Source organism: Copadichromis virginalis, linkage group LG8 (genome assembly GCF_057382275.1).
Source record: "Copadichromis virginalis isolate Kocher_CV1m ecotype Utaka linkage group LG8, C_Virginalis_male_GT1.1, whole genome shotgun sequence".
Taxonomy (NCBI): Eukaryota; Metazoa; Chordata; class Actinopteri; order Cichliformes; family Cichlidae; genus Copadichromis; species Copadichromis virginalis.
Window position 1 is genome coordinate 22129183 of NC_140625.1, and position 24613 is coordinate 22153795.

General features: G+C 38.5%; 1 protein-coding gene across 2 annotated transcripts in view; it reads left to right on the forward strand.

The window, feature by feature from the left end:
- The window catches only part of dock1 (dedicator of cytokinesis 1), a 199328-nt gene that overhangs the window by 138011 nt on the left and 36704 nt on the right, over positions 1 to 24613 (forward strand). For both annotated transcript variants that reach the window (XM_085466543.1, XM_085466544.1), the window contains exons 28-33: positions 146 to 247; positions 2023 to 2117; positions 16238 to 16316; positions 17298 to 17398; positions 22535 to 22593; positions 23247 to 23395. In XM_085466543.1, the coding sequence (XP_085322669.1) occupies positions 146 to 247; positions 2023 to 2117; positions 16238 to 16316; positions 17298 to 17398; positions 22535 to 22593; positions 23247 to 23395 (585 nt within the window). The remainder of the gene's footprint in view (positions 1 to 145; positions 248 to 2022; positions 2118 to 16237; positions 16317 to 17297; positions 17399 to 22534; positions 22594 to 23246; positions 23396 to 24613) is intronic.

Sequence of the window (24613 nt, forward strand, 5' to 3'; positions counted from 1 at the left end):
GGGAGGCCAAGCCTGCTTCAGTACTCTGATCCAATCCAGTCAAGTCAGGTGGTCAGTGGCCAAAAAATCAAAGACAGACTCTTTCTGTCCGATCCTTCAATTTAAACTTGATTGTGTATTGAATGCACTACTTTCTCTTCTCCAGGGAAGCTTCGTGGCCAGCATGACTGGCGTACTGAGGCAGATGGACGACTATCATTATGCTCATCTGATCAGCACCTTTGGCAAGATAAGGAGTGATGTGGTGGTAAGTACACTCTGTCAGTGTTTCTGTGTCTGCTGGATCTTCAGGCCACATTGTCGTTTTATAACTTAAAATACTTGCCTGTGCTTCAGAATGATTTTGCTCTGTCTTATCTAGAAATCAAAAGTCAGATTAGAGCTTTTATAGAGGAAAAAATACAATTTCTTTTGCAATAAAGTATGAAATTGAATTTTTCTTAGTCCTTGCACTTGGGCCGATACATGTATTGCACTTCCTCTTGGTGATAGTAGCTCCTGAGGGAAAATGATCACTTGTTGCAACCAACAAGCTGTGGAGGAGGGATAAATCTCGCAGAGGTTATGGGTTTCAGCTCAGAATAATTCTGCCCTCAAAGCAGCCTTTCTCTCCTATCTCCTGCCAGATTAGCATTCAGTTACTCCACTCTGTTTGCTTTTGCTCTTTGGAGATTTTTTCATCGTATGAACACGAATCTGAGTCAGGCGAAGCTTTATAAAACGCACACTGACAGATACGTTAGCATTGCTTGTAATTTGAAAAACCACTTTTTTTGTACTCGTGTGACTGAGTTGGCATGCACTGACATCCCATTCTCTCTTAAAAGCACTATTTATTTTAATTGCATGTTTTGCTTTTTGTTTTTTTATTGAGGCTTAAATGTAATATTTTCAGTGGATTTTAGAAGAAAATCCAGTTTGGGACTCCTTATCCAGTTCCCATAGCAGGGTAAGGAATCACTGTAATGAACGTGAATCTTTCTGCAGGTTTGTGGTACCTGAAGATGGTTCGGCTATGGGTCACTTATAGATCCTGATGCTGGCTGTAGCCCAGATGAGGATATCTTTTTGTTGTGTGGCGTCACTGAACATAACAATTGTAATCACAATTAATTTGGTAAGACTCATAAAAAGGGACATCGGCACCAGATGGCAATAGTAAACATGCACAGCTGTGTAGCGCTGGTTATTCCTTCCGGAGAAGAAAGCTGTAACCTGAAACAAAAAAAAGAATTTTCTGATGGTGCAAGTTAATAGGCTTATCAATATCACTGGCCCACCAATAAAGCACAGTGAAGCTAAACGTAATTACAGCCGTGTATTCCATTACATCAATGGGTTTATTTGATGTATTTTCAAGGCTTGTACAACTATTTCAGCCCATGTTCTTTCTGCTGCAACCCTGGTGATGTTAAACTGTCATGCAAACAATAATTTTTAAAAAAACAAAGAAACTATATAAAGCAGTAGTAGGAATTGCTTTTAAATTGATATTAACAGGCAGTACATAAAATAAGCAACAAATGAAGTTACGTAAACCCTAGAGACGGATGTGTGTGGAAGAAGATGAGCAGTTTGTGAAATACTTAAGCCTGTCTACACGCCTAAATGCATTGAGTTTCTCCCATGTGATTGGCTTATATTTGGTGAATCCAATAATCTTAGTGGTGAGTGCGTGATGCCTTTTAATTGTGACTTTGTAACCCTTAAAACATGTAAAGTTAGGGAGTGCAGACAGAGTAGATATGACTAATGCTATGTTTTAAATGGTAATGGTCATTGTAGGTGTTACCCAGATATCTGATGAATATTAGTTGTGTAATATTAACAAAATACTGGATTATTAGTTTTGTGTGCTACCTGCAAAAGAGAAATACACGAGTCACCTTGACCTTTAAAACGAATCTAAAACCCGTTTCTGCCTGAAAGCCACGGACGACAAACCGTTCATTTCAGATTACTCTTATCTTGGAAGTAGGAAGAATAGCAGTTCTCATTTTGAAAACTTTCTCTCTTTCACAGGATTTCCTAATGGAAACATTTATCATGTTCAAAGATCTCATTGGAAAAAATGTCTACCCCTCTGACTGGATCATAATGAACATGATGCAAAATAAGTAAGTACGACACTGCTGGAAATGCACACGCAAACACAAACCATAAACTATACTGCTTTCAACTCGCTTCACTACGGTTGCTAAGGAACAGCAGTCGGAAGCGGGTATGAATATTTTCAAATGTTTTTCTCTTCATGCAAATATCGGCACAAGGCCTCAGCAGTGTAGCAATCAGATGAGCAGTCAGCGCAGCCGCAAACAATCACATGAATTATAGATGCTCTGGTATACGCTGCTAATCTCCAAACTTAGTCTCAGAATCTCTCTGCTTTTTTTGTGCTGTTCTGCAGCAGGCTTCTGGGTTATTGATGCAAACCTTTTTTAAATGCAATTTTAAAAATTTAAAGCAAAGTTAGATGCTTTGCAGTTTAGTCAGTAGTGGGGTTTTTCTGTAGCTTTCAGTTAAGTTTAGAGTTCTTTGTATATTTTGGGGGATTTCTTAGTGATTTTTTTAAACAAGGAAAGTCAGCATAGCCAACAGTTAGGTTTTTCTTTTTTAATTTATATAAAATATTCACTTTTAAAAAAACAAGACATCAGAATGAGTTGCTGAGCTCTATTATACAGTGATACCAAAACAGCTGCCAGATGAAATGCTTGAATCTTTTTTCTTTTTTTTTTTTGACAAAGAAAATTCTCCCTTCTCCACCATCATTCATGTATTATCATGATCGCTGGTTAAATTCTACATTCAAATTCCCCATGGACAGATTACTCTGCTAAATTTAGCATTATAATACTGTCTGAGTCCCAACTGACAGGGGAAACAAAAAGACAAGAAACAAAAGGCGTAGTTAGAGAGATGATAGCCAATGCAGATGTGCCAAAATCTGCCGTTCTCCTCGGATGGCTTCTTGATGCTGGCTTGAAACGTAAGCTGATCCCTGTAGAGCCCCTTGGTGAAATCCTCACAGCAAAAATCAGCATGTTTACAGCCTGGTGCCTAAAGTGGGTTTGGACTCACTTTTTTCCACCAGGATAATGTTTTTGTAATTCATCTGCTAACTAGCTACCTGTTCTAGCTTCAGAAAACAACCTTTAAAATCTTACACACCACATGCACAAAACGGGCCACCTACACAATGCATGGAGCTTCCCTCTGCTTTTGTGCTGATATCAGTGGTAGAGGACGTTTTGGAGCTCTGTAGGACTTAGCAACCCACCTCTGTCATTTTATGTAATCTGAGGGACCAAAGATCAAGATCATCCAATACTGATTTTCAGTCTTGTCCCTTGTGTACAGAGATTTTTCCAGGTTTCCTGGAATCATTTTATTATTAGTTTTATTTGTGGATGTTGAGATACTTCATGTCAGTGGTACATCATTAAACATGAAACTGAAATTATTGCAAAATTTGTAGATGTAGTTTTTTGCAGATTGGTGAACCTCTGCCCATCTTCACTTCTGTTAAAATCTTCTTCTCCAAGATCTGCTTTTTATACCCAGTCATCTCCCTGACCTCTTGCCAATTAACCTAATTAGCTGAAAAATCTTCCTCCATCTGTTTCTTTTACTTTTCCAGCCTTTTGGTGGCCCCATCCCAATGTTTTTGAGATGTGTTGGTGTCATTAAACTCCAAATGAGCTCATATTTTTCATGAAATAGTAAAATGCCTCACTTTAAACATTCAACATGTTTTCTATCTTAAGTGATCATTGCATTCTGTTTATATTAACATATATTAACATTTTACACAGCATCCCAACTGTTTTAAGAATTGCGAAAGTTTGTACTTTCTTCCACAATGCCATCAAAAATACCAGTTTTTAAAAGCATTTAAGGTAATATGCATCTCACACAAACAGAATTGTATAGCAATGCTTCGAGCTTAATCCTTTTGGGCACCTTGAAAGTGGCCATTTATGGCAGGTGCAGAGCTCATAGCAGCAACCTCTAGTTTACTGTGAGCAGTTTTCACCCCCTGCCCAATCTTTCTAAAACCATTCCAACATCATTGCCAGCGAGGACATTTGACTAGAGATTGCATTGCTTATTCAATTTAGATTCTTGTGCTTTCATTAGTCCGTCGGATTGCTGCAAGCCAGATTCCTTTTGGAATTCAGAACAGACATTGTCTGCCACCTGAGTCACATTGCTGAAGTCTTTGGCATAGCTTCATGAGCGTGTTCCCCGGTATCCCGCAGATGTGATAATCACATCTGTTCTGCTTTAACCTGAGCAAAAATACCAGGGAATAACTCAGTGCTGGACCCTACTGAGCCACACGCAAAGCACACCAGCAGTCGACGCCATGGTGTGTTGGTCTCACAAGCTTATTCACACACTCCATACCGATTGTGATCCTTTACTTTTCGGAACAGCTTTGGGGGTGTGAGGAGCTTCACTGAGCAATTGAATCTAAGATCACACTTTGTAGCACGCGTTTGAATCTTTGATTCACACTCAGTCTCCTGCCTCAGCAGAATCTTACCCAACAAGCTTTTGCCTGTTAGCAAATAGCTGGAAAGAGATTAATTCTGAATACTAGTTTATATATTCAGCCACTTGCTGGAGTTAAATTGCTGTTCAGCTCAATGAAAAATAAGCTTGTCAAGGTCTGGCTGATCTCACAGTCTTTATACTCGAGTCTGTTTGAATACTGCAGGTGTTGGCTTTGCCGCAAATTAGAAAAACTCTTTTATTTGTCGCCATCCTCCAGAATGTGTTTGATCAATGTTTTTTCCTGCTCCTCACACTGAGAACTCAAGGTGACATAAGAGAGCTGTAAATGTTTTACATTAACAATCTAACAGAAAAGGGAGTATTTGGTATACCTCATGTGCCCTTCCTTTTTTGTTTTCTTTTTCTGAGTACAGGATTAAAGACAGACTAAATTCATAACATCCTCCACAAACTTTGAACCATGTCTTTATCTCGATCTGTGTTCTGAAGTTACTTTGTGTTTTTTAACAAATAAACTTGGAGATTTCAGTCCTGGTGGATTAAAACTTTTGTTACTGGGGTTAATTATAGTTTAATAGTGCAGGTCAGACAGTTTAGGAAAACAAGCCACTATCATATTCATTCATAACTAGCCATTTTAAATCATTCTGCAAACTGTGATCTGAATTATGCTGCACACGGCATGAATCTGCCAACAATAGGGATACAACTGGTAGCTCACAGTTCTTCATCAGCTCACAGTGGCTAGTGGCTGCTGGGTCTTGTTCCATAAGCCCACTACCCCACAGTATCTAAAACGTATCCACATTTGAAAGATGCAGAAAATTACCATTCATTGTTTGGATGACACCTTTTGATGAACAAAAAGAGACCATCTATATTCACTGTAAGCAGAGGTAGTGGCTTATAGCACCAAGCCTTCGGAGCACTCATTTGATCCCTTTCTAGTTGTTTCCACCAACATTTACAACTTCATGTGACCTCAGTGACCATGGACTTACATTGACAGCTAAACCATAACCACCTGCTTTACAGGGGTTTCACACTTTGGCCCCGTGGACAGTAATGACCCATGGCTTTTTTTCCACACTGTGGCTCATTTGATGACTTGAATGAGTAATAGTGGGTCAGCAACTCTAAGGAAAAACTTCCAAGAGGACAAGAGGGGTAGGGGTTAAACATTAACTTTTAAGTTCTTTATAAATAGAAAGAAATTAGAAAGAAATTAGGTGGCTCAAGACTTTTATACAATATATACCGCTGGTTCCTGAGCAGTTTGCACATGCCGCATTCAGCATGTGGCTCACCAGCACCAGCAGACAGCTCTTTCTTCTCCACACATCGTGATAGCACCACTAATGAGATGAGAATCACGTCCAGAACAATGTGCACTGGCAGTGTTTTTTTCAGCTGTAAGACACAGCACTTGAACAGCTGTGAATGTTGAAGCAACCAGAAGACTTGATTGAGAACAGATTGAGTAAAAATTGTTGATCAGCTGTAATTACTGCAAAAAAAAACTCTCTAAACACTCTAAACTCTCTAATTACTGCAACAACAAAAACATATTTAACAAATTGGGTGATATATTTTTCAGAGCCATAGCTAAATCAATTGATATATTTATATATATATATTTATTTACATTTTTAAAGGGCATTGTATATAGATAAAACCAAACTGTCTTCTGTATTTTTGCAACACACAATTGAATATATGATATACCCTTCATGTCTCAGAGGGCTACTTCCATCATATTTTAATGCTGTGATTTGAATTAACATTAGATGGACTTCTCAAAAGTTAATTCCACAAAATAAGACCAACGATTTGTGGCGTTGTGTTAATTGTGACTAAGAATAGTACTTTGAGATGAATGGGTTTTTTGAGAAGCTTGCAAGGCAGATGAAAAGATGAAAGCCTCAACAAGTTAAAGAAGCAGCTCCTTAACTCTAACCTACTCCATCACACAGACTCATTAGGATCGGGTTTCTGGAGCTGGATGGTTGCCATTTGGAGTTGACTAATGACTAAAGACTAATCCTAGTCCTTGAGGGCAGGTCTATGGGAAGAAGGATGAAGGGCTTTAAAAAGACTGAAACTGATGTTGTTGTCGCCTTTGTCCCCATGTATAAATCAGCACTCACCAAATAAAATAACAGTTCTTGTGGTTTTGAGGGTGTCTGATTTGAAATCTTCTTGTTGTAAAGACAATTTTATTTAACGAATGCTATTTGAAAACCTCTGAATTGATTGTGGTCTAGTTGCAGAGAAATTTTAGGGTTCTTTTAAAACATCCCTTAGTCAGTTTCAGCAGTTGTTGAAATTTTTGTTAGCCTTGAAATAAGGATGCTGTTTCTGTCTTTAAAGACAAAGCTCACACCTGTCACACCTGGCACTGTCTTTATTTTTCCAATTGACTACACTGTGCAAAAGTCTTGAGCCATCCCTTGTTTCTTTACATTTTGCTTTCACAGAGCCAGACTTTCTTGAAAATGTTTAAGTGGTCTTGAGCACAGTAATCTCTTTATAATCTTCACTGTTTTGGTCATTTTAGTTAATAGTATGATGCAATTTCAAAGAAGATTTTTTACAAAGTAAAAGCAGTTGGTGAATAAATCTTCCAGTGTATGTCGTTACATAGATGTTTTATACCAGACCTTCCAAACACCCTGTCCACACTCTTTTTCACAGCATTAGTGTTGTCAGCTGAAAAGAAAGGTCTGACCTTTCCATAGCTTTCAAACCATGCCGCTTTGTTAAATCTGTGGAAGTTACGCAGTCACTCTCCGATGTTTGGTTTTTGTCTGCTTCCTCATTTGCAGTTTAGAATTAATGACATCTACAATCTGTTGCGGTGTCATTACATATGGTTTCATGATATAGCGTTGCCTGATGTACTGCATAATGTTATACTGCTCTATGCGTTAAAAACTGTAAGGTGATCTTACATCTTGATATACACTCAAGGATTTACTATTTACATGTCAGGCACACCACTCTCACACATCAGTCAGAGTACACTATTTGAAGTTTGTGTTGATGTCTGGCACTTTGTGTGTATCTGCTCGATGATCAGCCTTTGCCCAGGCCAGTTTTTGCCCATGGATTGCAGTATACCGGAGTGAAAGCCAGTTAGCCTTTGAATAGTGCCCCCTAAAGAGTGATAACACCCACTGTTATTTCTCTCATTCTGATTTTATCTAAGTCATTATCAAAACCCAGCAGGGCATCTTTTTGTGTAGGAAAACAGTCCATCAGCTACTATACTGGAGCCCTAAGTAGGAATACTTCTACTTAGGAAGGAAATGTACAAGAACTACAATGTGGAAATACTCCATTAGAAATCACAACTATTAATTTAGTTATTATTAATGCTGTCAGCCTTAATCTTGTTAAAATGAAGTTTACACCATAACCGCATTAACACGGCAAATCTCCATTAGCGAGTTATCGCAGATCGCCCCATGCGTGGGGCTACATGGCGTCAACGCGTTAGCGTTGTTAGCTCAGCTCGTTAGTGCAGTTAGCTCGTTAACACATTAGTGCAGTTAGCTCGTTAATGTGTTAGCACGGTTAGCTTGTTAACGCGTTAGCACGGTTAGCTCGTTAACGCGTTAGTGTGGTTAGCTCGTTAGCGCGGTTAGCTTGTTAGTGCAGTTAGCTCGTTAATGCGTTAGCGCGGTTAGCTCGTTAACGCGTTAGTGTTGTTAGCTCGTTAGCGCGGTTAGCTCGTTAACGCACGGGGCGATCCGCTATAACTCGCTAACGGAGATTTGCCGTGTTAATGTGGTTATGGCATAAACTTAATTTTAACGAGATTAATGCTGAAAGCACTAGTTATTATATTTGAAAATAATATAATAATAGTTCTGCTATATTGATCAAAAGGTATTCCCATCCTATTTAGAGTGCACATGGGCTTTAAATAGAAATTAAAGTTTGTACAGTGCATTCCTTTTTCACATCAGGTTTGTAGATGACTGGGACTTATTACTATTTACTTTTATTGTCAGACAAGAAAAATTACTTTTTCTCTGTTGTGTATAATGTAAGTATTGCTTAGTACTCTATGGCAGATGCTTCACTGGAGACATTGTGAATATGTTGCACCTCATCTATGTCTGTCCTCTCAGAACATAACTGACGTGTTTGTAGTACACCCGACGACTGCGCCTTTCGCACAATTACTTCTGTCTTTAGATCAACAATATGTCAAACTTAATAGCCTCATTTGATGTGTATTTATTTTGGCATTCAAACGAGCACTGTTGCACACTGCACTCAGCATCAATTAAAAGCGTACCCATAGCATGAATGCCCATCTGCTAACATGCCCAGGCCCCATGTCATCTTTAAAACACTGATACGCTTATGGAACATATATTTCAGATCAGTCAGTATTTTATACTGAGTGAAACATTGTGGCCTGAGAAGCATTTAAGGTTTCATCTAATTTTCTTTATCTATATAGGCATATCAGTAGTTTTTAAACCATAAAATAAGCCAAAATGTTGAAAAAGTTTGCTTTTTAAAATCCGTTATAATTGTTTCATGACTCATTTGAGAAATTTAACTGTGCCTCATTATCTCATCGTTGCTCAACATGAACTTTGCCAACACTGCCTGACCCCAGTTCACAAAGTTTCTGTGCTCACCAGTGTCTGGAGTTCTGTTGAATCCTGCTTGTATTACCTCATTAGTAATCTTCTCACCTCCTTGCAAAATTTTCCCCCGGATGAAAGGCAGCGCATGCTGTCGTTGTTACATCTCAGGTCTCTGTGTTTATAGGCTGCTGCATGGTTGATTGCTACAACACTAACATCATACTGCCTGGTGCTGCAGAGTCAAAGGGACTGCAGCTTTTTATCACATTATTTGCATAACAGACAGGCCCTCACTGGCCTGCGAGTTCATCCAGACAGATCTTTAAACACTGAGTTTTTTATCTGATAGCACCATGAGGGCCATATTTCAGTTTGTCACACTAAACTAAAGCTGCTTTCACACATAAACTGCACCCCTGAACTTTTCTCAACAGTAACCTGGCAGCGCTGTATGTGAGAACACAAATATCTCCCTCCATCAGATCAAACATTTACTTAGTCTGTACTCTGTACCAGTTTCTTAATACAGTCCTTGTGACATATGTATGAATAGCACATGCACATGCTGTCAATTCAAAGCACAGTGCTTTTCATTCATAAATAAATGAATAAAATAAAGTTATAAGAGGCTTTTATTTTTTCCTGGAGGTCAGAGGATGATTTCAGTTCAGCTCACAGACACTGTGCTTTCTAATTTCTTTAAAGGAAAGGAACAGTTCCCCAGGCTTCAATAATGACGTCTCTCAGGTCATGTGTCAGTTCTTCCTGTTTTTTAAGGACATGACTTTCAGATACTGTTTGACTAATGTAGATAGTATTTTAGGCCTGCCACTTCTTCTTTTGCCTTTCACTTGTCCAATTGCCTCACAATTTTTAAGGCTTAATAAGTAAACAACAAGCAAAACAAAAAAATCCTTCTCCACTCCTGAAGAAAGAAATGTCTAAAGATACAGCAGGTGGTTCATCTTTTGAGTCTGCTCGAATGATTCATAGGTCAATGTCAAGTGGATTCACAAAAATAAATAAAATTTAAAAATCCTTGTATTTAGACCACTTTAGAAATCCCAATAAAGAATGGCGTTTAAAATATAAAGAAATGAGGGCTGGGTCAAGGCTTTTAATTACTTCTGTAATATTTCTAATTCTCATTTGATTAGCTGTTGATTGTTAGAACTTGAAATTATGACAAATTTTATAACATTTTCAGGCGATTACAAGTCACTACTTCAGATTTGTGAATCCAGATTTTGAGTTTTATATTTGATGCATTGATTTTTTTTTTTACACTATCCTTGTAGTTTTAAGAGTTTCTTAGAGAAGTGGTTTAAACATTCAAATGGAGTGGCAAAGTTTTTCCCTCATTCTGAATGTAAGGTCTAACACATGATAGCGATACTTTGACTCACCCCAGTGATATTTCTGAGTCATTAAAGCTTTCCTAGGGTGAGCTGTTTGGTTTCTGACAGCCTATTGGAAAGGACATCAATTTTAACCAGAGTCAGCTGCACTTTGCATTAGAGGAGAAGTTGTCACACAGAAGAGAAAATTGGGTTAAAATATAATGACAGTTAAATAGATCTGATATTATATCAGGTATGTGAAATAAAGGTAATCTAATTTAATTAATTGGACAGATAATGAAGGTTTTTGACCTTGCATTATCTCAGAGCACAGGCAGATAGGCCGTCTATTCAGCAAACCTATGCAAATAGCTCATGATCATTATCGGCGATGCTCTTTGAACTCAATTACCAAGCATGATCTGCTGATAAATTCTCATTAGCACCTAAGCTAGGTGTCTGTGCTGCAGATCATCTGACAGAGCTCAAGTCATTGTATCACAGCTGCAGGAACTTACCTGTTTGTTATTTTTTTAAAGGCAACAATGGCATAAAAAGCAAATCCTCTGTTTTGCTGAAATGTACAGCACATCCATCATTCAGCAGTAATGGGGGTATTTTTCTGACGCTGACAGTTTGATGGACCATATTTATTATAATGATACGGTATGTGTACTGTATCAAAATGACTGTGTAGGAGGTGCTGTGTTGCCCTTGCGCTGCCTAATTAAAAAGTTAGTGATGTTTTTGTCTTCCTAAGCAGAAGTTAAGGAGGTCTTGTGTTTTTTTTTTGTGTTTGTTTGTTTTTTGTTCTTTTGCCGATGATTAGAGGTACCCTGATTTTCCCTACTGAGCCTAACATGAAAAAAATGGGAAAAAAAGCAAAAGGACTAGGGATGGGTATTGATAAGATTTTAACGATTCCGATTCCATTTTCGATTCTGTTTAACGATTCGATTCCTTATCGATTCTCTTATCGATTCTTTTTTTTTTTAAAAAAGGAGAACACTAAGGTCGATTAGCTTAGAACTGTGTTTTATATCTTCTCTTTGAACAAGATAGAAATTTAGGAGTAACATGGCCTTACAAACCCAACAGTGAGATCTTAAGAGAGCCACAGCCTACGGCTCTTCAATGGGGTGTCACAGGGTCCCCAGGAAAAAAAATGTATATGTAAAATAATAAAATAAATATTCTCCTGTAGCAATAACAAAGTTTAACATAAATTATTCTGTAGCAATTACACAAGAATATCCAGTAATGTCCTGCCTACAATTAAACACATTCACTTACCAAAGTGAAATCGGGGGCATCTGCTGTGGCAAATGGGTGCAAGCCTTTGACCACAAACTTAGACACTGCTCGGTGACATTCGTCTATCCTGGCCTGAAAGGAGACGCTACCGGTAGACTGCAGCGAGAACTGCCAGCATCTGAGCCAGCCAGACTCTGTCTCTCTCATCATGGTTATCTAAATGCAACGCACAGTAATAGCAGGTTTTGTAATAAGGTAAATCGCGCTAACATAATGTGCAATGCTAATTGATTAGTTACCTGCAGTATTAACGGGAGAGGACGTGGAAACGCTACCGCTGCTGCTGGGTTGAGCTTTGCTAGTCCGGAGCGGATCAAAAACACGACATTCGTTGAAAGCAATCGCGTGTTTTTTGAGCAAATGCTTTTGCATATTCGTAGTGTTTCCTCCCTTTGATGAAATCTCTACTTTGCAAGTATTGCACGTTGCCCTGTTGTCATCCTTTCTCATAAAGTGTAACCAAACTTTTGAGCGTTTGTGCCGCTCAGGCGCCGTGTTTCGGGGCGACTGGAATCGATAAGGGAATCGTTTTTAAAAGTGGCAAACGATTCCAAGGAATTGAAACAGTGGGAACCGGTTCTCAACAAGAACCGGTTTTCGATACCCATCCCTAAAAAGGACCAGCTGTTTTATAGGAATTACAAAGTTGTAGCAGTATTCCAAGAAAAGTATAAGTTCTTAGCCAAGTAAACACACAAGTCACTGATTAGTAGTAGTGTATATGCAAATCACCATTGTTTGTATTGTATTTGTAATGAAGTTATAAAGGACTGGTTTGTCACTGTCTGTCTTCATTTTGTTTCTCTCTGTTGCTTAATGACTGACCATTACTGTTTTTTAAATCAGCCAAAGCTCTTCTACAAGAATTTGGCTTTTTTTTCTTTTTTAGATTAGGAAAAAAAAGCTGTGGCACAACAGACCAACAGATGGTATAATTTACACTTAATGGTACTATGCAGACACTCATGATTCACACTCCGATTGCTGTGTCGGTACAAAGGATATTCCCTGAAATCAATATGGCAATTAATTATAGACTGTACAGAAATTACTCATTTTTATGAATAATAATTCTTCACTGACTAACTGAAATACAGACAGAGATGAGATTTTATTACTCTATCACATTTCCTTTTAAGGACCATTATCTTATTATAGTTAGATATTTCATATCTTTAATGTCACTATATATATAAAATACACACACAGACACACACTTAATACTAAAGAAAATAGGCCTAAATTCCTTTAATCTTCTTTGAAATGGTCTTAGTCAGGAGTGTCTTAGTCAGAACCCACTGTGAGGGAGAGTATATTCTATTTTCATCCACCTCATTAGGTTTTTCACTTTAATTAATGGCAGGATGTGCTCACAGAGGAACTGTCCTGTCTGTTCGTTAAAGCCAATTATATGTCTGTGCAGAGGCAGACTGGTGGCTTCAAATAGGTTTTTAGATAGTGGAGTCTACAATATTGTGCGAACTTGTTTGTGGGAAGCAGTTCATGTTAGCATACGTTAGTACGATTTAATCACGTTTCAAGCCCAAGAAACTTCATATTCCCTGGATCATCATGCAGGTGTAGTGGAAACATGAAGGTAAGCTTTGATCAGAAAGGGAGATCAAAAAGGAGTGGTTGGGCATAGCTGCGTTTTTGCATGCCGAGCCATATTTTGCTGAAAACTATGAAGATCCCGGATATTCGTGTTTTATTTTGTCGTTTGACCCAGCGTTTACAACTGTTTGCTACATCACTCATGTTTACAAAGCGGCAGATGTGGTGTTTAGGATATTTCATGCCCTGTACCTATTATAAACTCACCTTCATCAAAATTAAATGCAAACCACAGCCTGTGATTAGTAAATTTGCAATTACCATGTCTTGTTGTCCCACTAATATGTAGTTGGTGTAATGCAAATATAGGTCATGTAGGGCTGTAGTTGTGCCTGTAGGCATCCATTTAAACACTCCAGTCTGGCTTTTTCTTGAGTTTAATTGGAAAATGTGTCACTAATAACCCATGCAACTTTGAGTTGCATTAGTTATTGCTGCAAGCCTCTAAGAAATACATATGGAAAAGGGGAAAAAAAACATTTAAGTTGTGTTATTTTAACGGGGCAATCCATAAATGTTTAATAAGCGCTTGTTTTTTGTTTTTGTTTATACAGTAGTATTCTTCACTTAAATTAATAGCTTAAATGGGGGCTCCCCAGTAATCTACAAAATAATGTCATAAATTAGCCAAAAGCATTAAGCACTAAGTGTTTTCTTTGCCCACACATGCAATGGAAGAAAAGCCATTTTAGCGTTGGTCCAGTGTTAAGTGTATCAACTATATTGGCATGTTCACAGCTGCAGAAAATTGAGTGAGGTGTGCAGAGAGGGTGCATGTGCTCGTGCAGACAGGGTGGTAATAGGCTGTCTCAGTGCTTAGGAGATGGCGGGGGTGTTCTGAGAGGGCAGAGAGCCAAAGAAATGGACTTCTAATGGCATATCCAAAGGTGTTCAATGACAGTTAACCTTTCCAGCTAATGATTAAGGTCACTCGTAATGTGTATCACACATCAGCCCCAGATAGCATTTAGTCACCAATGGAGATAAATGTGGAACATGAATATTGTATAACTTTAAAATACCCCGGGTCGTAGAACATTGCTGTTTTAACAGTGATGGTTATTCCTGTTCAAGGTCAGCTGTTTGGGGCAGTGGGAAACCCCGGCCCGGTCTGTACAGCAATGAAATTTCGACCTTCCAGCCCAAAGATTCTTACTGCCACAGAACTGAATTTTAAAGTCAGAAGCAGCTAATGGATGTGGATTTGCTAATTCCCACAATGAGACCCAGTTCCAGTAAGGATTTAGCTTGGACAATGACAAAAGCAGAAGGCTCTCTCGGGGCTGCCTGTGGAGCAGATGTCTGCTTACCTGCCAGTGTCAGTTACACGAGCGTTACATCTTAATGCTGCTTTATTGTCTGCTCATGAAACCCTGATGCAATCCACTCAAGTGGCATAACAATCGTCCTTGCTTCACCTTGCCATTTTTATTCCAATCTGATATATCTTCATCCACTATTGCAGGCAATCAGCTGTTGCTGTTGTCTTATTGATTTGTAATTGTGCTCGCAATAGCTGAAGCAAGGACTAAGCTTGGAAAACCCTAAATGAAATGAGCCAGATTACTGAATTTGCTGTGTTAGACTGTTTTTTTTTCTTGCTTGCTAATTCTTAGAGATGGTACACACATTGTTGTGTAGCAGGTTCTACCAGGAAATTAAGTTAAATAGCGGATGGACCTCTGACTCTGCGAGTAGCAGTCATAATTCCCCTCTAAAAGCTTCATGCCACTTAAGTTATTAACATTTAATTCTGCAGCATCACAGTGGATTAACCCATCAGACAGTGTTCTCATTAAGATCTACTCATCAAATGTTTTTTCACCGGTGCCTATAGCCTACTGTACCTCAGTCTGTCAGAGAGAGAGATTCAACCTGCTTGGCTATTCTGTTATAAGCACACATTTGTTCACAAGAGCAAACATCCATTCTTCGTGATAGTGCATACTGTTAATATTTCTTTCTTTGTGTGGTCACAGCTTTAAAACAAATGAGTTCATATTGGGTAACTCTGCAGTGAACAATGTTAAATTCATGCTGAGTTTCAGGACCAGCGCAGCACGTAGGGCAACAACAGGTAACTTCTGAAGGCAAAACTCAAATGAAGAAATAATTCACAAATATGAATTGCATCACATTAAAATACGTTTTACTTACTCTGCTTTTTATTTTATTTTATTCCAAGTAAAGTGGGCATGACCTTTTCAGTTTTATTGCCCCACTGTAGAATGCATGTCACATACAAGTAACATACAAGTTTGAAATCATTTTCATGTCCCTTAGTGATATGTCTGTCACTAAGGCTGGCCAAGGATGTGTTTGGATAGGCACCTGGGAAAATTGACATGTTCAATGGATACAGCCACAACCAGTGACCTTTGCATTATATAGTCTGTGCTCATCCAGGAATGGAGAGCGATTCCTCAACACCAGATATAGACACGTGCAGTCTATTCGCAGAGGGGTGACAGCTTGCATCCCTTTCAGAAGAAGCCATATCTTATGTTAATCATCCTGTATATAGTTATTATAGTTATGTTCTTTAAAATCTATTCCAAACACAATCTGGTGTTTATTTTTTTTGACTAGTATACATACTTGTTGAGGGCATCCTGCATTTTTTTTAACACTTTCCTCTTTTTTTTCTTTCTTTTTTTTCTCTCAGATGTTTTCGTTGTTAAGCATTGCTGATCATTTTAATCAGGTGGATGTTTTTTCGGTGGTGCAGTTTTATGAAATAATTTTAGAAAGCTGAATTTCAGTAAAAAGCTACTTACATTTCTTCTATACTCTTGAAAAACTTTTTTGTAAACAGCCAGCATAATCTTCTTATCTTTGCAGAGTGTTCCTACGGGCCATCAGTCAGTATGCAGCCGTGTTGAACAAGAAGTTTCTGGATCAAACCAACTTCGAGCTACAGGTAGGAACTGAACCATTGAATAAATATCTTGATATCAGCACTTCACATCTCAAGATAATGTTTTTTGTAGACAAGGCAGCACTGACATTTTAAGCACTATTACCCAACAGTTTTAGGAATAATTTTGTGGCATTTTTCTTATAGCCTGTAGTTTTATCTTGGGGCTGTTGGAGATGCCGCATTGTTGGATTTTCTGAATTGGAAAAAGATCACTGAAGGCAGCAGACATAAGAAAATAAATAAATAAAAATTGTGAAGAGGGAACATCAATTACCCTGTAATGGCCAGCAATTTTATGTGCATTTCTGAATATTTTAACCTGCTCACCCTGGAATTGAACAGCTTTTTCTACTTGTTTTTTAAATGTCTGAAATGTGGAAAAATGTTAATGTTGTCAACAACTGAACTGCTGTGAGCTTTGCTTTTAAAGCTTGGTCATTGTAACAGTCTTTTTCTACCGTTAATTGCATACAGCATTTGGAGCCGGAGGCCTCTTTATGGTTTAAGGAAAAAGCTGTGGGGTTTTCTCCATAGCTTAATGCACATGGGTTGGGCAAAGAGAATTTAGAAATTATCAACATCATGAAGAGTTGTGTTTTATACTCATGCATGGGCTGGCAGTAAAAAAAAAAAAAAAAAAGCCAGACACCATTGCACTTTAGCTTCTGTCATTGTCTGATGTAGTGTGTTCTCTAGACGATGTTGGCCTAAATCAGCGCCCTCTTCGTCCACTTGGACAGATTCCATCTCATCATTACACTGCAGTGTAATGAAACTGCAATGGTTTCCTGCTCACGTAGCATAGTACTGGATAAGACTGTTGTTAGAGCTATTTCTTAAAAATGTCCAAACTTTGTAATATATTGTATTATTTATTTAATCCAGTCTGTTACTGTTATTGTTTTGGAACAACTGTAACCAGACATTCTGAACTATTCTTTTGCTGCAATCTTCCTGTCTTTCCGTCTGTGTCTGGGTCAGCTGTGGAACAACTACTTTCATCTGGCTGTGGCCTTCCTTACCCAGGAGTCATTGCAGCTAGAGAACTTTTCAAGTGACAAAAGAGCTAAGATCTTCCACAGGTGAGAATGAACACTCTCAAAAAAACACGATGCCCTAATTTCCCACCAGCACAGCTCGAGTTCCCTCCCCAGCATGACCATGACAAGACTATGTATAATTCATCAGATAAACTATTTTCACACCCAGATATTGTCCAGTGTTGAACTCTCTCGCATGCAGTGCACAACAGGGCATTTTACACCGTGGTAAACCTGGCATTTCCCCTGACAGTTACCTAAGTTTTTATATTTAACTATGGGCTTAATTGACTTTATATTGGGGTAGCTGTTTGGTTTAAAGCCATTTCTGACCAATCTGAACATGTGCTTTCTCACATACATCCCAGCAGGGTGATATCTAAAAATGTTCCAGGTTGTAGTGCATGTGCAAACACGGCTTCCTGTGGTTCTGGCAGAGGCAGTACAGGCCTAATAAAGCTGTTTTAGTACTGCTGCTTTTGTCGACATTACCCAGCAGAGCTGTTTGCAAGAACACAAATGTTCAAATCAGTCACGTCGGACATTAGCTAGTGTTTACCCTTCCGGCCCCCCAAATACAGAGTCCCAAAAATCAGGTAACAGTTGTTGAATTCAGAGCGAGGCAGTGGGTGTCATTAGTCTTTGTCTCTTGCACACTGTACCTTGGCGACACCTTTGCCACCACAAAAAAAAGTATTTCTAATGGTAAGAACATGGTTATCCTGCTGTTGGCTGCTACATGAAAGAAAGAGCCGTTATGAACAACATCCAGACTAAATTATTCTTACATTGTCCATGTTGTAAAATTGCAAAACTTTCAAGGCTAGGAAGAGGCATATATTACATTCAAAATGTTCGATATTCAGGTCATCACTCTTCTGGGGGTTTTTTCATTTGTTGAAGACAGAAACTGAAGGCGAAATAAAATTGTCTTATTATACCGCCCATAATTTTTAAATAGCTGAACATTTAAATCCTTGAAATTTAGACCTTTTTACTGCTTCTAAAATCTACTTAATTGTGCTTTCAGCTATAAATTCAGGGAGCTATTCATTTCGTGTTCATCCGGCTCCCTTTATCCACAAAGAGCCATTCATCTACATTAGTGTTTCTCAGAAACTGTGATAATGCATCCAAATGTGTAAATGTTTTCTGGGCAGACATAGCGCATATTGGCTCTCATCTTCATTTTGAGGAGCTTTTGACACTGAAATATACATCACGCTGGCTCACGCCCGACAGGCAGACTGCTCGTTTGTCAGTGCTTTATTATTGGCCGCGGTGAACTCCCAATAGATAATAAACAATGTTCTATGCAGCACAACAGCCAAACACAATGCAAGATCCAAGCCACCCCCACCAAGTCTTTTTCGATTTGTTCTAAGCAAAAAACAGGAATATTATCGGGATTGTCATTTTTTTCTCCACCGTCCCTCCACCTACTGCTCAATTTTTTTAGCCTCTACCTCTCTGCATCCAGTATCCTTGTCTGCTTGTGGCTGAATTGTAAGCTTTCCCTGCAATACCAATTATTGTGCCTTGCTCAGAAGCAGAGAGCAGAGGGGTGAAATCAAAGATTTGTGAAGCACAGCTCTTTAGCACTTTGCATTGGCTTTTTTTTTTTGTCCCTGCATCACACATCTACTAGTGCTGTTTGTGAAGTTCTGCTCCATTACTGGAGCCTGTGTAATCCTAATGCCATTCTCACACTCAGACCACCGAGGCACAGATAACAAGCTTACATGTCTGCATGCCCTGAGTGGGAGGATAAATATATCTATGGCAGTCTGGGTCTTATTTTTCTTTGTTTCAACCATCATTCCCAACACCCATTGTAGTCATAGGCTGCTGATTATAAAAGATGGACGTAGCCACTGACGTCACCTTTGTGGATTCCTCTGTGGCTTTGGCTTGTTTTCAAGAACCCTGAGCAGTATTTGAGGGGAAACTGCATGGTGATACCATAGCAACTTGTCAGTCACAGACTTAAAACTACAAAATAAAAGCATAAACACATCAGAATAAATATTTACATAGTAAAAAGTGATAAATAAAGCAAGATTTGCTGTGATTTTCTAACAAATTTGCATACATTCTGACTTAACTGATAAAACCTCACAACTATAATAGAATCCTTTGGCAGAGAAAAATAATATTTAAGTTTTCTGTACAATAAAATATTGTTATTGACATTTTTTTAAACAATTTGCCACAATAAAACAGGGTGTTAATTATTTGTCTGACCTTAAAAATCCATTATAATCCTTGTTGATATTTGTTTATGTCTTAATAATGGCTATAATTGGCAGAAACTGTGCAATTAATTTTAACCATCATTTCCCCTTTACTTTGAAATATATGCACTTACGCAGAGAACATGGAGACACAGACACATGTACTCATAAATGAGCATGCAGCAATGTCATTGTCATAATAGCCACTTTTGAGTGATGAGGAGAAGGAGCATCGTATTGACAGGTTTTGTGAATATCTCACACTTCCTTTGCTTCAAGCTTTGATCACAGCTGAGCAGCCCTTATAGGGCTCTGCTTGTCAATCTGTTTTCTCTGTATTTTAGTCACAACCTCTACTGTTTTGTTTTTTTTCTTCTCTGCCTTGATGTTTGCCCTCTGACCCAATTACATTACACAACACAAACTACAAGGAGCCCCCAGTCACACACTACTGTCTCTCTCCAAATGTTTTATTCTTAGTTAACCTCTCCTACAGGTTTCTGCCCCTGGCTGACAGGTATATGTTGTAGGGTCTGACAGCTGACAGTCATAGCTGCCTGTCCGCTGCCTACAGGAGTGTGACAGAACAGCACCGTACATCTGTCTCAGCCGCAATGAGGACACGCTGCCTTCTGCACAGTCATCTGAACGCCCATATGTGGGAACAGAAACGCACTTCCTACGACTGATTCATGCAAGCCGTGAGCCGTCATACTCGCAGATATACACAGGACTATATTTCAGCCCCAACAAGATGCAAAAACAGTCAAACATGTAATACCTGATACATAAAAATGCAAATTGATTTATTTTTATAACTTTGCCAAAAACTGTGAGGATTAATCCTCGGGCTCTACCATTTAACAAATAAGTATGGTAAATTGTTTTGACCCAAACCAGTGTGTAAAGAGGTGATGCAGCTGCTTTTTCAGGATTCTGTCAAAATACATTAGTGTGTACGGTTGGAAATTCAAAGGCTGTTTGGCAGTGAATATGTAGGCTTACATCAAGTCAGCAAATAGTGGCAAGCTCCAGATGGTTTTCTTTTTGCTAGCTGTGGTTGATCCAAAATGCACAGAAAAGCTGGAGGTCTGAAACAAAAAGTTTGTCCAAAGTCTGCTACTGCCACATCTACTACATCTAATAAAGATATATATTTAATATAAGAAAGAATCAGCAGTAAGTCAAATGTACATGTCACTGGGCTATGGGAGGAAGCTGGAGTAGCCACAGGAACCATTTACATGCACAGAGAACATGCAAACTCCACTTAGATGGAACCCATATTCTACTTAGGCAAGGAGGGGTTTTGAGTTTATTTGAGACCTTTCAGCTATTTTTCAAATCTCACAATCTTGTTTCAGTCACGTCAATATATTTTTTTCTGTTTTATCCACATTCCCCAGGAGATCTGTAATTATCTGCAAGTGCTGTTTGACAATTAAATCTCGATTCTTGCTTAAATATAACACCCCCCAAAAAACAAAACAAAAACAAAACATGGCAGCGCAGCACAGGTTTTCATACCAACAATCAGAGCAGGGGTCAACCACGCAGGATTGTTAAGCAGACACTATGATGGTTTAGCATTGCATCCAAACAGAGCCGCGGTATATTAGTTACTTGTGTTGGTCTGAACGTTGTAGGGATGTCACCAGAATCCGTACTTAAGGTACCTTTTGATACCAAATTTGTGAAAATGCTGCAGGCCTTTTTTTTTTTTTTTTTTAAACCAGTTTCAGGATTGGCTTATTCTCCTATGAAATGTTCAGTCTGTCAAAGGAGCAAGAGCCATTCAGTTTGATTCAGGTGATCGGATTCAGAATACCCTTTCTGCCCTTCTGCCTGCTGTTTCCACTCTTGTTAGCGTCTCCATCATTCACGCTTTGTCTTTTCCTCTCTGTCCTTTTTACTTCACTATATGTCCTTTCTGTGACCTAAGGACAGTACGATAGGCAGCGAAGACGGGCACCAAACTGCCATGAAGATTGGTTCATGACCCAGACGTGGCAGAGCTGATCAGCTTATAAGCCCACAATACGCACAAGCTAGACAAAGAGTCAGGGCAAGAGCTCTCCTTCTAGCTTCTTCTGCAAATCTTTATTTTATGTAAGGGCTCTTGACACACAAAGTCGACCTAAAAATACTAGCACCAACAAAGATTGTTTGATCAAACACTTTCCCTTGTGTCATCATCCTTGGATTTTTTTTCCCCGTCTTCAAATATGTACAGAGAGCAGAAGACAGACTAACTTACTGTCAGCTTCTGTGTATGTTGCGAACTTGCATGGAAACATCTCATTAGGGTGTGTTTGTATTTCAAAGAACATTGTGGAACAACAAAACTAAACTAACTCACCATGATCCCAGATCAATGAATCTGTGTCATTATGAATTTTATTATGACAGTCTAATTTTATGCTTTTGAAGCGATTATCATTCAGACATAGATGAGAGAGATTGATTTATTCAGCTCCCTGCAGGAAGAGAGTGGGAAACTATTTACTATATATTTCAGATAAATTTATTTTGTGTTAAGCTAGGTCACTGCATAAACTATATGGACCTCGATCAGACCGAAAAGCCCTCATCAGGGCTATGAAGTACTTTTTTAACTTTGTCACAGCTGATGTTGAAAACTGTGACCTGGACACTTTAAAGAAGGCCTGTTTACTTCTGATTTTACTTTATTCACTTCTCCTTCATGATCTTTCTCTCAATTCAGTTCACATTTTCATACTACGGCAAACACTGACTTTGACTCAGGCGCAGGACGGCACAGATGAAACAGGACAGCTATTTAAATTTGGAGTATATTGCATTTTTTAGGCAGTTGAAATAGTCATAAAGAACTGTTTGTGTTTATACTGCGTATATCGAGTTTCTCATCTTCTGTGGATATTACAACAGCCAATGTGACATTTATACCTTGTTTGTGTTTCAGGTACCAGGACATGAGAAGACAGATTGGCTTTGAAATCAGGGATATGTGGTACAATCTAGGTAACTAAGCTCATTCCATGTGTCGCTATCGATGTTTCACTTTCAACTGATAAAATCCCTTTTATGCATGAATTTACTTGTTGAAGCAGTGTTTTCTCAGTTTATCTTTATTATTATCTGCCAACCAAGTAACATGTCAATCCTGCAAGGTATATGTTAACAGTCGTGTGTTAATTAGTGTTATTTTGTGCAGTAAGAGAGAGACACGGCAGTCAGATCTCGGTGGAGTGAGATTGTTGTATACAGGGATTGGAGTGTTAAGATTTTGGCATTCATGTCTACCGTTTCATTGCAACCCACACCATCTGATCCTCTAATTAGAGCTTTCCACTAGATTAGATTGATTCATTTTCTGGCCTTATTATACCCATTGCTTTTTTTTTTTTTAACCAAGGTGTTTGGTTTTCACTTATTTACTGCTTGACTGATGTGATGAGAGGAGATTTGCTAAACATCAGAAGACACATTTCCTTATTGTTTGAAACTGCAACTGTTAAATCTGGATTAAGGATTATCTATGCCTTGTTACCTCACTTATGCTATTTGTTCTGTCAAATTTAAATTCTGCAAATGAGCTGTGCAGTTAGGTTGCACTTACATGTTCTGTTCTCTCTCTCTCTCTCTCTCTTTTTTTTTTTTTTTTCATCTCAAAGGGCCCCACAAGATAAAATTCATTCCGGAGATGGTGGGTCCTATCCTGGAGATGACACTAGTTCCTGAGATCGAGCTGCGAAAGGCCACCATCCCCATCTTCTTTGACATGATGCAATGCGAGTTCCACTTCACAATGCATTTCCAACGGGTGTGTCATTTAAAACATGAACTACAGCTCATCTTTACTTAAAAAAAAAAGATTATATGTAAGATGAAAATGAATATACATGTTCATTGGCCAATTTATTAAGTACATCTTTCTACTACCTAGTTGGACCTGTCGTCTTAAGCCTCCAGATTAAAGATGCTGGAAACGTTCTTTAAAGATTTGTTCTTTAAACGGCATTTTCACCCAGAGAAGTGGCACTCACTGGCAATTTTGAAATACCCTAGAGATGGTCTTGACTGTGTCTACAGTCCTAAATGCATGGAGTTATTGCCAGCTGTTGCAACTGGCTGATTACATATTTGCATCAACAATCATTTGAACAGGTGTCCCTAATAACTTGGCCCGTGAGTGTGTATATGCAGTGCATAGTGCGTATAATCATCTATGTCATAGAAGACACCTACACATGTATATATGGGAAAAAGAAACTTTTTATTTTTATTTTTTGAATTATCGCACCTATTGATGTTGGCTTTCTTTCTTATTTTTAGTACATATTACAAGATATTTTCTGGATGCTCTTAGTTTTTCATCTTTTACTAATATTAATATTGTAGATGATAAAATCTTCAAATTCATTGGACAGGTACATGAAGAAATATTATTTTAATTTATGAAGTATTCACTCACTGGTGCACACCTCCCAACTTTAGTTCGGAAAGATGTAACTGAGTTTCTTGCTTATTGGAAACAAGGTTTTAGATGAAGCGAAACAATAAAGGAATACAAAGGTAGAACACAAGTAAGGAAGAAGTTTTGTAGCCCACAGCTTACTTGTAATTCTGCAAATCTCATTTTGTTGTGCTGCGATTATCAACAGCCATGGTAAGTGGAACTTAATGGTATGCCTCGTTACAATCCAAAATTAAGCCTTTCTGCATGAGGAAATCCATTTGGTTACAGCTGTTCTGTCATAAAATTTCACAGGCTGTTTTCAGCTTTGGGATGTTTTCTGAGAGCTGCCGAAATACGTGATGTGTACTTCACTTCTATCATAGTAAAGAAACACAGCACTTTCCAAATGTCTCTTTGCTCGCCATTGTAGTCTTGTGAAAACCAAAGCACTCCAATATCATTTTTACTGGTTGCACAGCCGTGTCCTTTTATAGTGAAAGTGTGCAAAGCTTTTATATCTTCTGTCTGGATCAGGATCATTTTGGGCGATTGCTACTTTCCTATCATTTTCAATGAATTGTG